The 15,353-nt window shown below is 35.0% G+C and overlaps 1 protein-coding gene and 1 long non-coding RNA gene across 2 annotated transcripts in view; one reads left to right on the plus strand and one right to left on the minus strand.

Moving 5' to 3' along the window:
- LOC120111850 (uncharacterized) overlaps window positions 1-1,084 on the plus strand; it is a 3,379-nt gene extending 2,295 nt beyond the window's left edge. The window contains exons 1-2 of the long non-coding RNA XR_005513252.3: window positions 1-43; window positions 223-1,084. The exon at window positions 1-43 is cut by the window's left edge and continues 2,295 nt beyond it. This is a non-coding gene — a long non-coding RNA (uncharacterized LOC120111850). The remainder of the gene's footprint in view (window positions 44-222) is intronic.
- Window positions 1,085-9,561: 8,477 nt separating this feature from the next.
- Window positions 9,562-15,139, minus strand: HD2C (histone deacetylase 2C). The gene is made up of 10 exons (XM_088708311.1): window positions 14,924-15,139; window positions 12,293-12,363; window positions 11,981-12,202; window positions 11,810-11,825; window positions 11,658-11,708; window positions 10,850-11,052; window positions 10,523-10,606; window positions 10,350-10,449; window positions 10,053-10,194; window positions 9,562-9,935 (listed from the first exon to the last, which is right to left on the minus strand). The coding sequence occupies exons 1-10, from the start codon at window positions 14,934-14,936 to the stop codon at window positions 9,872-9,874; spliced, it is 966 nt and encodes a 321-aa protein (XP_088564437.1). The 5' UTR covers window positions 14,937-15,139; the 3' UTR covers window positions 9,562-9,871.
- Between the last annotated feature and the right edge of the window lie 214 nt (window positions 15,140-15,353).

The raw sequence follows: 15,353 nt of genomic DNA on the forward strand, positions 1-15,353 counted from the left end.
CCTGAGCTCTCTAAGGTTGTTTCACATAACGGCAGGAGCTAAGGTATTTTAAAAAATTGATCTAAGAAGTGGCTTACGAAAAGAAGGATGGTTGAGTGGATGGTAATGCTTTTTGGGCTTACCAACGCACCCAACACTTTTGTGAGGGTGATGACCCACATTTTACAGCTTTATATTGGAAATTTGTTGTTGTCTGCTTTGATCATGTATTATAATTTACAGCCGCAGCAGGGAAGAGCATTTGAGCCATCCTAGACAAGTTAAGACGGCACTGAGGGTTGAAAAGTTCTATATTAATCTTAAGAAGTACACATTCTTATCAGATCATGTAGCATTGAAGCAGATCCAGAAAAAAAACAGATCTATTCTTGACTGGCCTACTTCCAAACAGAATTAAAGAAGTTCGAAGCTTCCAAGGGCTGGCCTCATTTTACAAACGTTTCACCAGAAATTTATGCTCTATAATGGCGCCTATTACAGATTGCTTATGACAGGGGACTTTTCTTTCTACAAAGGCAGTTGATGAGGCTTTTCAGGAAATTAAGATCAGAAATTTTGAATTGGCAAGCAATGCATCTCATACAGGCATTGGGTTGGTTATTAGCCAAGAGGGGCATCCTATTGCCTGTTTCAGCCAGAAACTCAACGAAGCAAAGAAGAGGTATTGCACTTATGACTTTAAGTTTTATGCAGTGGTCCAAGCCATGAAATACTGGAAATATTGTCTGTCCCACAAAGAGTTTGTGCTTTACTCAGTTAATGAAGCATTAAGGTTCTCAAAAGGCTTGGACCAAATGCCTATTTACTTGAGCTACCTGAGGATCAGCCCAATATTTAATGTAGAAGATCTCAGTTTCTGTCATGAAAATCAAGATAATACAAATGAAACGGAGCCTGCCATTAGACTATCTTATGTTCCAAAGAATGTAGACAAAAATGAGGATATTCTTGACGAGCAAATTGTTTCTACGGGAAGGGGCAGTTATAAAATGTTTCTAGTCAAATGGAAGGGAAAATCAATTTCAGAAAGCACTTGGATTACCGTGTCAGATTTAATTGATTCGGTTATTTTAATTGAAGGTTATCTCTATAGTGTTTAGTTCTGTTTTATGTGTTAGTCAAAATATCTAAATCATCAAGTATAGTGTTTGATTCTATTTTGAGTCTTTCAAATGTCAGTTAAAAATATCTAGTCTGGTGTTAAGGAGTTTTCCTTGAAGAAATAGCGAGTCAAAATTTTCTGGTGTGGTATTAATAAGTCTTCTTTGGAAATAAGAGTCAGTCAACAAATCTAGTCTTTGAACATTGGGTCATTTAATGAGTCTTCAATCAAAAATTTAGTTTTCCAGGATTAGTATTTACTAAGTTTACAAGTTCTGGTCTATAAATATAAGTCTTTTGTATGTAATTGGCAGAATACCAGTAATACAATCATTTCCTTTTTTCTGAAGAATTTGGCTTCTGTTTGGATAAGTCTCTATTTCCAAGACTGTCTAAGGTGGACTCCTACATCTAGTATTCCCATCCATACTCTATTCCTCTCTATATTCTTTGTTATCAGTTCCTTTATGTGAATTATTCTTCCTACGTTGCGTCATCCACCTTGAGTATTTCTTGTTATAGTATTAGAAAGTTTTTCTGCATTGAACATTGTAGCATTAACTCGCAGCCAACAAAACATCTATGCATCATTAAAGTGACTATAAATAATCTAAATAGTCATTTTTAAGCTATAAAATCACTTTTCTATAATGTCCAGCCACTTATTTAAAATTTTTATGACTAGGACACCTAATATATTTGTCGAAAAAAGAAAGATCAGATACCCTCCTATTGTGATACGTTTCTTTCATTCAATTAATCATTTCATCAAGCCAGTGTAGTTTGAGAGTTGGACAATTTTTTACTTGAGAAAATATCATTTCCCCCAATAATAATTATGCCCGTGTTTGGAAATTCTTTATTCAAATTAACTCGTTTGTTTGATAATTCTTTATTTTGATGTTAGTTCTTTACTCCAGCACCAATTAGTTTGGTTGCCAGAAAATCTACAGAAAAGGGAAAAGAAACTTTTCCATAAAAAATTAATAATTTAGTAATAAATTTTCTATTGAAATACATAAATGAAAAATATTTTTTGAAAAGGCCAAGTATCAAATGGATTGAGATACAGCCAAGGAGTTGCACACATGGTAAAAAAAGAGGGACAAGTATGAAAATATGACATCCAAGAGTGTTAAAAATAAGGGACAAGTATGAAATATGGCCTTCGGGAGGTTTTTAAACCTTCTGAATAAACTAACTTTTTAAATGACATGGCCTCTCTGCCAACCATTGTGTCAAAAAGCAAAATTTTGAAAGTTTTAATGCTAAAATAATCACTAAACTAGTAGTTATCATATACAATATGATCAAGGAATGCTGAACCGAGCCGTACTGGCCGGTTTAGCCCAAACCAAGCTGATTCAGTCTCCGACCAGGTCAGTTTCTAGTACAAAATGCTTCCGGACCCATAGGGGCCGGAACCTCAATAAGACTAGCCGAAACTGGCCGGTACCGAATAGAATTGGGCAGAACCAGGCGATTCCATCCGGTTCAACTCAGACTCGGTGTGAACCGGTCGGTTCGCACCAAATCAGGTGCTGCAGTGCCACAGCGGACGAGGTGGCAATAATTGTCATGCCATAGTGCTCGCTATGGTTGTGGCTTAGCATTCATCTTTAAAAGTCGAACGCTGCTAAAGGGGAAGGTCAAAGAAGGCCTTCCCAAACTTATGCATGCCCATTTTTCTTTCGAAAAAAACTATAAACAACATTGATTCAGGCTATCAGAAGAGTCAAGGCTAAATAAGATGTGTTTCCTTTCTCCTATCTTCTTTTTTATTTTTGTAGGGACCTTGAAAAAGTAGCTCAAAAATTGCAAAATAAGAGAAAATCATGCCAAATTTTTTAATATGGGTATATTTTTTTTATATGTTGTAGATCTATACACGATGTATATGCTGACATAAAAATTTTTAATTTTTGAATTATATATTTTTTTTAAAATTATCAATATATATTTAGATTAAAGAAAATATTTTTTTTAAAAAAAATAAAAAATAAAAACTTTAAAATAAGAAATGTATTTAGGGGTATGCAAGCTCCTCTATATAAAAATTTGGTGTCCATTCATAAAGTTTTAATGTGATCATGCGCACAATAGCGTAGACCTAAATTTGAAAAAAAAAAATGAGAAGTAAGTAATCTTTTATGCATGCTTGAGGGTCTAGAAAATATATGTAGCATCCATTATTGGGTTCTATATCGATCTAAGCTGAAATTTATTTTTTAAAATATTATTAATTAAAAATTATTTTAAGTATAAAAATAAGTTAAAATATACAATTAAAACCAAAAATTAAGAAAAATTAGTAGTACGTATTACAAAATTCTGAATTAATTTGTGAGTTAAAAATCATATTTTTTGAATTTATGATATATAAATAGGCTTTAAAGTAGAAATTATTAAAAATATAATAAATAGGGTTATGTATTAGATAAATTAGATGTATTTTATGAGATAAAAAATTTATTGTCCTTGTATTAATAGTTTGCTAATTTTAAATAACTCATAAATTGGTGTACTTGATCCACCCGATGTAAGAATGGAGCCATCAAGAAAAAAAGGACTGATAACGTGATATTGGCTGGGAGCATGGGCGAATGCTGGAGGGCCGGCACCTATGGCAGTACAAGTGGTGCAACCAAGAGTTCAAGAAAGAATGGATAACCAAGTTGAAGCAGCATTTAGACCCCGTTTGAGGGAGCTGTTGGCAGTAGAGCTTTTGAAAGTAGAGCTTTTGGAAGTATAGTTTTCTGAAGTAGAGCTTTTATAAAAAGTTGTTTGCTCTTTGCTAACTACATTTCTAAAGTGTTGTACCACTTTAACATGTGTTTAGTAAACAAACTAATAAAGTACCTTTGGTATGATAAAATGACCATAAAAGACATTGCATAATATTATACAACAGAGCATAATAAAATATAATATATATCAATACATAAATATATGATATAGTACAATATTACTATGATGTAATATAATATTATTATAATATAGTAATATAATATTGTATATTATAGCATAATAATTTAATATAATATTAAATTATTTAACAAAACCTATCAATGTATTATAATATAATGTAATATAATATTATATTTATAGTATAATACCATAATAAAGTTATAAAATATTATAATTATTAACGTAAATTAATTTCTCATAATATATCAAATTCTTTAGCTATGTGATAAAATTGGTTAAACAATTATTAAAGGGACATTTTGTGAAATTGTTATATTTTATCACGGATATTTTGGTAAAAAATAGCTTTCCGACAGGGCCTAAAAGTGCTTTTTCAAAAAGCTCCAAAATGGGCTTCTCCTAAAAACTGTTTTTAGCTTTCTAGAAAAGCTAAAACAGCTTTCCGAAATTTTTATCAAACACTCCTAATTCATCTAAAAGTGCTTTTGGAGGGTGAGAAAATGCTTTTGGCCCCCCAAAAGCTTTTCCAAACGAAGCCTTAGATGGTGGTTACGGTGACGTATCTAAGCGCCGATTATGCCCATAGAAGGTTCAACAGCTAATAAAGAAGAACCTCGCTGATTTCAAAGAAGCGAAGGAGAGAGCTACCAAGAAGAAGGTCGAGGTAGAATGTCGAGCGGCAGAGCCACCTTCCTATCATTCTAAAGAGTCAGAGGAGTGGTCCGCTCCAGATGACAAGGAGCCACAAATTCAGGATGCCATGCAGGCAAGTCTGGATGATCAGTGGTAGCAGGCGGTGGCCAGGCATAGGGTTCGATTTGGGCCCTTGTTCTTCGAGTCGGGCTTCGGTTCTGCGAGCAGCGAGGCTTATCCAGAGTTCACGAGAATCTCCTCAATCAGAGAGGGCATTAGCAGAGGCGGAGGCCGAAATACATCTATGCTGAAGGCAAGTCATCTAGAGAAATTCCACCAAGAGGAGCAATCCATGATTTAGATCTGCATGCCTTCCCCAATAGAGATTTAAAGCAGCAGAGGGTTGACTCAATGCTAAAAAAAGATAAGAAGGATATGTGGCAATCTATTGGATCATGGTTCCACTTTAGCCACATCCCAGCGAATGTGGCAGATAATATATACTACAGATTTGTCATTCCTGTCATACAGGCTGCCAATCCTGATGTAGATTTTCTAGACCCGAAGGACATTTATGATGAGCTTCTTGACAACAATAAGAAGGAGCTAGAGAAATGAATTGCCTCTTACAAGAGCAAGTGACCCACATATGGACTAACTGTAATGTGTGAAGGTTGGACCAGTCCTACCATGCGGAGCATCAACTTTCTGACATACTATGATACGAAGACTTTCTTTCACAAATCAGTTGATGCTTCTAATCAGGTGCACGACTCTACATACATCCTCAAACTTATGGAGGAGGTCATTGATCAGATAGGAGGAAAAAATGTCGTGCAGGTCGTCTCTAATAATGGGTCACACTATAAGGCCATTGGAGGAATCCTTATGGAGCGGCGGCCACATATTTTTTGGACCTCAGCACATTGTATCGACCTCATGTTGATGGATATTGCGAAGATCCGTAGATTGTTGCATACAGTGGAGACAGCCCAAAGAATTGTATACTTATAACCATACATGAGTTCTTTCACTAATGAGGAGGTTTGCAGGGAGAGATTTTAAGACTAGAAGTCACACGCTTTGCTACCAACTATGTTGCACTTGATAGCCTTCTTGCATCTAGCAGGTAAGCAAGAACATTGAAAATTAGAATTCTCCTATACTTATATAATTTTACTAAGACGGTCTCCTCTATGTGCATCATACTACTTGAACCTTCGGTTCCAGTACAACATAGCTGGAATTGGTGTGGATGACAAACTTCTAATAGCTCTACATAATGTCATTTACAAGAAGTCTAATCCAGAAGTTGCAGCCCTACGTCTAGAAGAGGTAACTTAACTTAAGTAATATATATAAGTTAACCGATATCTTCTATTATTAATATAGTATAACAGGTTCTTTTCCACAGACCAAATTATTTAGAAAGGGTAGCAACAGCTTTAGACAGCGGGCAGCTGTCATGAGTAAGACAAGTATGAATTCAGGTATGTTACCCATCAGGAGGCCATTCACCTGGCATTAGATAGTTACTAATATGGTACTATATTATATCTATTTTAAATTAATATTTTTGCAGCTAAATGATGAATTCATTTTGGGCTATCTATAAAAAATCTTAAGCGGCTAGCTATCTGAATCCTCTTCCAAACAGTCACCTTAAGTGGCTGTGAGCACAATTGGTCCACCTTTGCTCTCCTCCATAGCAAGCAAATAAACCGTTCGATATATAAGTGCCTCAACGATCTTGTATATGTCCACTACAATCTAAAATTGAGACTAGTCATTCAGAAGAGAGTGAAGCTCAAGTATGCAGATTCGATCCACAGTGCTTTCGTTGATGATGACGATGTTCCTATGATCGGATGGCTTGTGGGCCAGCAGAAGCAGCCGAAGCTTGACGAGTCAGGATCGCTTCCACGATCGGTTAGCTTCATAGCCAATGAGGTTAGAGCCGATGCAGGAAATGGGCTGAGCACAATATTTCACAAATTCCTACAACTGATCAGCCACAGCCACAGGAGAAACAGTCACCACATGACTCCTTGTTCGAGACATCCCCTCAAAGATATGATCGAGAGATGCTCAGACGAGGCCACTACACTACCCAATCGACTCGGTCATGAAGGCGACATAGACAGACAAAGAGGAACACGAAGGATAAGAAGGCAGCTATCCAGCAGACTAAAAAAGAAAAACAAAAGGCATTTACAGCCCCAATGAAAAGTGTCGAAAAGTGTCCTTTAGCAGCAGCGATGATGGTTGTGGTGGTCATGGATCTACTGGCACAAGAGAAAGTGGAGTCCCAGTTTATGAGTCAAGTTTCAAAACAACCGAAGGGTGGTTTTCGATACACCGATGAGTCCAAATTTACGCATGCAACATAGAATAGAAACCACGATGCACGATCTAATAGAGTCCGCAAAGATACGATTGTATATAAAAGACAAGCTCCTCGAGGTCGTTCAGGAGGACACGGTATAGCTGCAAATAACCTCGCACGTGAAGTAGGATTCATAGACTGATCAAGTTCAGAGTTATATACTCGATTTCATTATCCACAGTCACAGACAACCTATGACCCATAGAGATATGGATATGATGCGTCTGAGAGATCTTCCGGTGGCTATTACCCTATGCAGCCCGAAACATCTCACGTGTCAGATTTTGCTGCTGGTATATTTGAATAGGCCCCTTCACAGTCGTATTATCAGCTAGCGCCAGAGCTTCAATAAGAGATCCGAGAATACTTATAATCCGGCGCACGTTCCTTATGGAATAAATATACGCAGCTCGAAACATCTCACATGTCAGATTTTGCTGCTGGTATATTTGGATAGGCCCCTTCACAGTCGTATTATCAGCTAGCGCCAGAGCTTCAATAAGAGATCCGAGAATACTTATAATCCGGCGTACGTTCCTTATGGAATAAATATACAAGACTACAACGCCGCTTAGAAGGGCGGGTTGATGTACGTCCTGATTATACTGATGATTCGGATATCTACGAGAGGCATCGCCACTCGATCCGATTTTAGATATCTTTATGTATGTTTGTTGGACTTCAAAAGTATGTAATTGATTGTATCTTAATTTAAAAATATCTTATAATTTGTATCATTTTAAAGCAGTAAGATGCACCCGATACTGGATAGCGATCCGTGGAGAACATAAAAAAATAATCAAGAAAACATCAAAAAAATCAAATGAGACTTAAATTCATAGAAAAAAATTCGAGAAGAGAGAGAACTCCCACAAATGAGACTTTTTAGGGCCAACTGATTTGTTGTACCAGTTCGGTTTGGTCCGAACAGGTACCAAAATGCACTAGGCGTCGACCGGTACGACACTCGGTACCAATTTGATGATCCTTGAATATGATAGAAAACAATGGGTACTAACAGCACTATCTTTTTCTTAGTTTTATTAAATAAAATAATATTATTATTTGAACCCTAAAATCTTTTTCTAGGTAATTTCGGGTAAAATTTTGAATTTAAAAACACTATTCTATTCAAAATATGGTTTACATAGTTGCATCTTTTCCTCTTATTTTTCCCAATTATGAGGTGATTGAAACTCTTATAACAATCATTGTAATAATTATAACATGGTCCCAACATCTATTAAGCATTCCTACAACTAATAAAGCTCATGCCTAAAGCTAGCTTCTGCTAATAGACTTTTAATAAAAAAATTATTTATTATTAATTATATTTCTGAAGTGCTGAAAAAAAAATTTCATTTATTGATAACTTAAAAGACTCACTATGTTTGAGGTAAAAAAAATTCAAAAAAAAATAAAAAAATAGCATTTTTATAAAAATAAAATTTTCATATTTCATAAAATAAAAATAAAATTTTATATTTCATAAAAAAAATTATAAAAGACATGAGAAAGCTACTTTTCCAGGAATTAAAAATTAAACTTTTTTTTTCAAAACTATCAACAGCCATTAAAATCTATGAACAAAATCTTTTTCTTTGTTAAAAATATAATAAATATTTTACATAACTTTCTTAAAAAAGTAATACTCAACCAAATATAATTCAATCTAAAATAGCTACTTTTCCCCAAAAAAAATACTTATAACATCCAAAGAATGATAATAAAAAACTCCATATAGCACCTTCAATTCTCCAACAAAAAATATTACTATAAAGTATTATAAATTTATAAATTATTTATTTTCAAATTCAACTTAGAAAATATAATAAATAATAAATTTTAATTTTATAATATCATATTATATTGTATTCTAATATAATAAAAATATTATATTATTATTTAAGCATATTATCATATTAGAATATTATAATATGCTTATTATAGTATAAGGAGCACAATAATAAAATATTATCATAATTTCATACAATATAACTTTATAATATTATTATATTATTACAATATTATATTGTTAATCATATTATAGTATCAAAAAATATTTTTTAAATTAATCATTACCAAGACTCAAATCTCATCTTAAAAAAAACGTGGACATATCAAAAACTCCAAATCAAAGGTTTTTTCCAATAATTTTTTCAACTTTTAGAAAAAAAATATTTTAGAATTTTCACCAAACTAACTCTAAATCATCCAAAAGAAACTAAAAAAGCTTTTTAATCCTTCAAAAAACTTTTTTTTTATCTCTCAAAAACAATGCCAAATAAGAGCTCAAAAATAATTAAGAATATATGAGTTTCAATAACAGTCAGCAAAACTAAATCATATCCTTGCCTGCTCTAGCATTATTTTACCTGCCCCATACAAATCATCCTCAACATAAAATCTGCAGGATATAGGTCTAAACATCCTCCCAACATAGGTAAGACAAACCCCAGAAGCATATAATCAGTTCCCTCAACGGCCCAGCAAATCGGAGGATTACCAAAAACTACTTGAAAAGATACCAAACATCCATTATCCAATCACAGAACAATCATCGCATTCATACATACTAAACTCAAAAGAAATCTGATCCTCCCAAAAGCATTATAATCAATTAAGGTCTAGTTAAAAGTACTGCACGGGGAGACTAGCTCCTATTATAAAACTAAAATGCAGAAAATTGCAAAACCTAAAATACCACAAGGTGACACCCAAGTACCTAACCCCTTCCACAGGCACATCAAAGTACCAGTCATGTTTAGCATCTCCTGCCATCTCCTCCCTAAAATACCTTTTTCCATGATCTCTTTGCACAGCTCACTTTGCAGCTGCATGTTTGGCTTTTGTATGAGCTTGAAGAGCATTCTCACTGTTAAAAGTTCTGAAAGAAAACAAGTGCTTTATGAGAAAAGTGTATCCATATTATTGCAGAGTGAAAAATGAAATAACACGTGTTCCCCCTAAAAAGGGTGAAATCAAATGGTGGCAAATGTCATACTTGCTGCATGACTTGCAGCTAACTGAGCCGGCAGATTTGGGGGTTTGCTGCTTAGACTTGTCACTGGTTGCAGGTGTCTTCCCAGCATATTTGGCAGGGTGAGGGGTCGCAGTATGGCCACCACCTTTCTTGCCATCACCACCTTGAAGTAAATCCAGTCAACAAAATGAATCAGTGCTTATGGCCAAATAAAACTATATAATTTTATGACATTATTTGAAGCTATATGAGTATTTGTTTATATTGCATCTAGGAGAATATGTTTTTAATTGAACTTTTAACAAGCAGATAGACCACCTGTTTTCTGACTTCCAACTGGGGAAACTAACTTTGCCTTCTTCTCCGGAGCAGGTGTCTTTGAAGCAGACCCTGCCGGTCTCTTCTTGCCACTTTCAACCTACGACAGGGTAAAGCAGACTAATAAAACAACTTCCAGCACAGACAACCTAAACAATGACCAATGGATGTACCTTCTGTGGAGTAGCTTCATCTTCCTCATCAGAGCTTGCATCCTCATCTACATCATCACTTTCATCCTCTGCCTCAGCCATGTCCTGAAAGATAATCTACATATTAACATTCTTGGACATTGCTTCAGGCATGGTTTTTGCACTATAATTAGATCATCACTCCATGATTAAGCAATCATCAAATAATCTATATATACTGCAAATGTGACCTATAAGGCCCTAAACTAGCAAATAAAATGAATTTAACATTATCAAAATGAATACAAAGACTGCATTAATTCATCAAATGAAGTGGGGGAACTCATATTTTTCAGTCCTTGCACAAACCTCATCATCATCAGATACATCCTCAGACTCATCTTCTTCAGACTCATCATCATCATCAACTTCATCATCCTTATCTGCCTTCTGTTTATCAGCCTTATTTGCTTCCTCTATCTTAACCTTGGGCTTAGCAGCTGAAGCATCTACCTTAACACTGACCTTTCCAGTTGAAGGCTTTGTGCGCTCATCTTTAACCTCAGTTTTGCCTGAAAATCGTCAAAAGGGTGATAATAAAGGATCATTACAAACTTTCAGAAGCACAATGAAAACACAACATATAGAGGTAACGTCAATAAATAATTGGTAGCATCTGAACCTTAGTTGCCTGAAGCAGGAGCAAGCGCGGGAGCATATTTGGGTACAGGTACAGAAAGAAGCATCTAAAATAAAGTAAATGCTTAGAAGCAACCGTAGGGTCAAGCTTCAAAAGCAGATGCAGGGACAAGCTTCTGAATCAAATGGGGGCGGTGGGCTAGCTTCCAAAGCTCAGCGGGAGGCAGATGCAGCACTCAAAGTGGATATTTCAGACACAAACATGTTGCAATAAAGTAACTTCTATTAAACAATATCGGTTTCTGATTCTAGACAGATAATATCAAATATTATAAAAAAAGTTGAGAATTGGCTTAAAGATGACCTTACAGTTACAAATGGTAGAAGATGTAAGAGAATTACAAAGATGCTCAGGTTATTAACACCAGCAAATCCCTAATGCTATAAATCTTGAAAGCCCCAACCCATCAACTGGCACTTTTTAACTCAAACATAACACAAATGTGCCAAGCCTATGACTTGTACTGCAAAAACATACCATTAACCTTCTGTCCTAGTTGAATATCCTCATCAGAATCAAAGTCGCTATCTGAATATAAGAACAAGAAAAGCAGCAAAATCATTATGTGAAGCAAGAACAAAATAAAGAGCTAAAGCAAGTGAGAAAACAGGAGAACTAAAATATATTACCTGGAAAGTCATCAGTTGTGGAAAAAATTGAAAAGAAAGCATGGTCAAGGAAATCAATGACAAATAAGAAGTACAAATAGGCTCATATGGCATAGAATAAATAGCAAGACGAGGGAGGAGGGATATAAATTTACTTAAAGATAACTTGCAAGGAAAAAACTAAAAAGGATATTCATCATCATCTGCAACAACAGTCTTATAGCCACAGAAATAGACACTCGTATTCTTGGAGCTGTGACATAATTCAAATTCCTTCTCAAATACTAAATCATATGAAATTTGAGCACATTTCTCAGCAGAAAGAGTTCCAAGGACTAATTTTTGATCATTGAATTTCACAAAGATGGGTACATTCTCATTTCCCTTGTCCTTCTTTACTTCCCCGAGCGATGCCTATACCATGAAGCATACAATAATTAGCAACAGAATAGTTCTAACAAACATTACTGGAGACCTAAAACATAGATAGAGTCAAAAGAAAACCTGTGAAAGATGTAAATATTTGTCCTCTCCAGGGTCACACTTAACAGTCTCACCAGGCTTAACTTCCACACCTGAAAAATACCTCCAGTTGCAGCATATCAAAATAATGAAATAGAATAGTCTGACTTAAGATAACAAAAGTACAAGACTAGCATAGTCCTATTGTCCAAATTGCACGCACAATACACATGCCCCAATATAAATTCATAGCATAGTCTGTATCATGAGAATACATGAAAATAGCTTTACCAAACAACTCCCCAAAATGGAGAAAGTATCGCCATTGCATGCATGCACACACCCGTGAACATGTTACTCCAACCTTTAATAAACTAACAGTAGCCCATGTGCAACAACATATTAAGCTTAAACAAATTTGTCATTAAATTTGATCGGGTTATGATTATTAATAGAATTATACAGACTGCTTTTTTTATCAAATATTTCTGAAAGATGAATGTAATGCTAGCAAAAGTATACAGACAGAAGCTCTTATCAGGTTATTTTAACTATAGTTAATTGAAAACTAGTCATGGCACTTCTAAATGATAATACAACACCAAGAAAAAGGGAATAAAGTGCAAATATCATATTCCCTGGCTTCATATTCTTTAAATAACATCATCACTTTAACTAGCTCCAAATTCCTCGAACGTCTTGTACCTATTCTTTCTATGAACATACTCTTAAAGTTCCTCCATCGGTGATTAAGTGAGACTCCATGTCAGCAAACATCAGTGGTGAGTTCTCATTCAAAAAATCAAATCAGAGCACAGGAATGCCGTAGATGGTGGGAGCATGGTTGCCAACATTAGAGCATGGTGCAGAATCTCAGGACAAAGAGAGGAAAATGTTAGGCATCACAGAGTGTTGGAGAAGGAAATAAATAACAGATATGGATGAAGGGGAATTACAATCAACAATCATGTCTCAAAGATGAGATGAGATGAAGACATAAAGATGAGGTCAGGTTGGTATCTTATTTGTTACTAAATCTCAGAGCATGCATCCCATCAAAAAGCAAGAACCAAGTTGGTTTCCACATGGGATTTGGACTCTCATCAAAATTGGCAAGAAAGTCGACATCTGGTGTTACTTTGCTGCATGACCAGGAGGTGGGCCATTTATATAATCTAATGAATATGGTTATTAATAGTCGAGATGCCTCAATTAAATTTAATGGTGCTGTTGCTTCTAGAGAGAAAGGATTCATACTTTATGGCATTTAGGAAGGTTATTTCCCGCAATTCTCAAAAAACATATATTAAGCAAACAGATAACGATAATGGTGATGAATGAGGCATTGGCTTTTACAATAGGACTATGTAAAAAAACAAAAAGGAAAAGAACATCCTGTTGACTTAATGAAAGACGAGATGCCTATGTAAATTTTATAGTCACATTAATGGGAAATGTCCAATTCATGGCAAAGTTAATATACTAAAATAGATTGGGAAAGCAAAGAGATAGCCATCAAGACATCTTCATCCGAAGTGGCATAATCAACCTAATATGCATAAAGCTATATAGCTAGATATGATCAACCAAGTATCTTCTGAGCTTACACACATAAATGATTATATTTGCTGAACTTATACCGCACACAAAACGAAAAACAAATAAGTTAATAATAACTCTTAAAGATTTTTTTATTTTTAATAGACTGACACATCTACCTCCTTTCTTTTCCCTCTCATATAAAAATTTGCTGAGGTACACAGCACAGCAGCACCAGTCCAAACATTTTGCAAAAATCCCTCCACCACAAGTTATAAATTTAATAAAAAAAACCCACAACTACCAAATATCATTAGTCAATCCAGTCAGACTGAAATTTATAAATATTAATTAGAATGCCAGCAAATTTAAACTACATTATAAATCCGCACATAATTTCTTTAAAGAGGAAAACCGATCCGACCATTCAAATTAGTTTTAGCGAAAACTATTTATCTACAATTTGTTTGCACCTCTTATATGTTAAAGCGTCCTGTCGGGATGACTAATAGTTTGGCCATACTTACATCACCATTCGATATATCCTCCATAAAAAAGGAAAAATGTGAAGGATCTTTTACTAAAAATAAATATGAGATGCAAAAGTCAGAGGAGCACAAACAGTCCAGAAGCTAAGAAATATATATCAGAATAATATAACAAGTAAAACAATAAACGTTTTTTTTTTTTCAGCAGACATTTTCACTCCAGAAACATAATTTATCTTCAGAATCCATTTCTTCTAAGACATGATCATATGAACATGCAATAACCGGAAAAGTCCAAAAATATTTAAAGCAGGAGAAATAAAATCTAAAGCTGATCAGAAGACACAATATAAAAACATAAACATATTGGTCCCAATGGGGGGGGAAAACGACAGAAAGATACGCACCCGTCTATGATATCCAAAAACTATTAAAAGAAAAAGGAAAGGAAAAGAAAACAGCATATCGATGATGATAAGAACGACAAGTTCCCTCGACACAAAAAAAGGAATTATTGAAGATTGCGAGTTCAACGTAGGATTCAAGATCATGAGCGGAAAAGGGAGATCCTCGGAAAACATTAACAAGATCTTTGACGGAAATTAGGGCAATAAAACCCTAATACAGAGAGAAAAAGAAAGCTTACCCCAGAACTCCATGTCGATCGATACGAAAGTAGAGGAGGAGAGGGGGTTTTGGAAGGGTTCGGGGAAGACAGAGAAGAGGCGATGGCGAGCGAGAGAGAGAGGAAGACTTAGGGTTTTGGTCGGGTGGGGTTTTTAAAGGGAAACAGGAACCCCTTGGGTACACGGCCCGCCCATCTCCACCGTCAGTTGCGAGTGCGTGCTAGCTGTCCATGTCTGATTTTGATCCGCTCAAAATCCGGGAGGGACAGGGAGGCTTGGGAATTCTTGAACCAAACCGTGGGGATGCTGATTAGGTAATTAAAATATTTTGTTAATTTCACATAAAAAATTATTTGATAATGAATAAGAATGATTCTCGTGTACGCGATGCGCGAAATATTGGAAATATAAATATAAATTTATATATAAAAAATATATATTTTTCAAAAA

Source organism: Phoenix dactylifera, chromosome 12 (assembly GCF_051530095.1).
Source record: "Phoenix dactylifera cultivar Ajwa chromosome 12, Ajwa_hap1_PhDact_Kaust_v1.1, whole genome shotgun sequence".
NCBI classification, from domain to species: domain Eukaryota; kingdom Viridiplantae; phylum Streptophyta; class Magnoliopsida; order Arecales; family Arecaceae; genus Phoenix; species Phoenix dactylifera.

Bases quoted from the DNA above. Each gene is read 5' to 3' on its own strand.
- HD2C (XM_088708311.1), bottom strand. The intron at 10,607-10,849 runs GTTTGTGCAAGG...ATTATCTTTCAG, and splicing joins ATGTATCTGATGATGATGAG to GACATGGCTGAGGCAGAGGA. The intron at 10,195-10,349 runs GTGGTCTATCTG...ATTTACTTCAAG, and splicing joins AGTTGGAAGTCAGAAAACAG to GTGGTGATGGCAAGAAAGGT.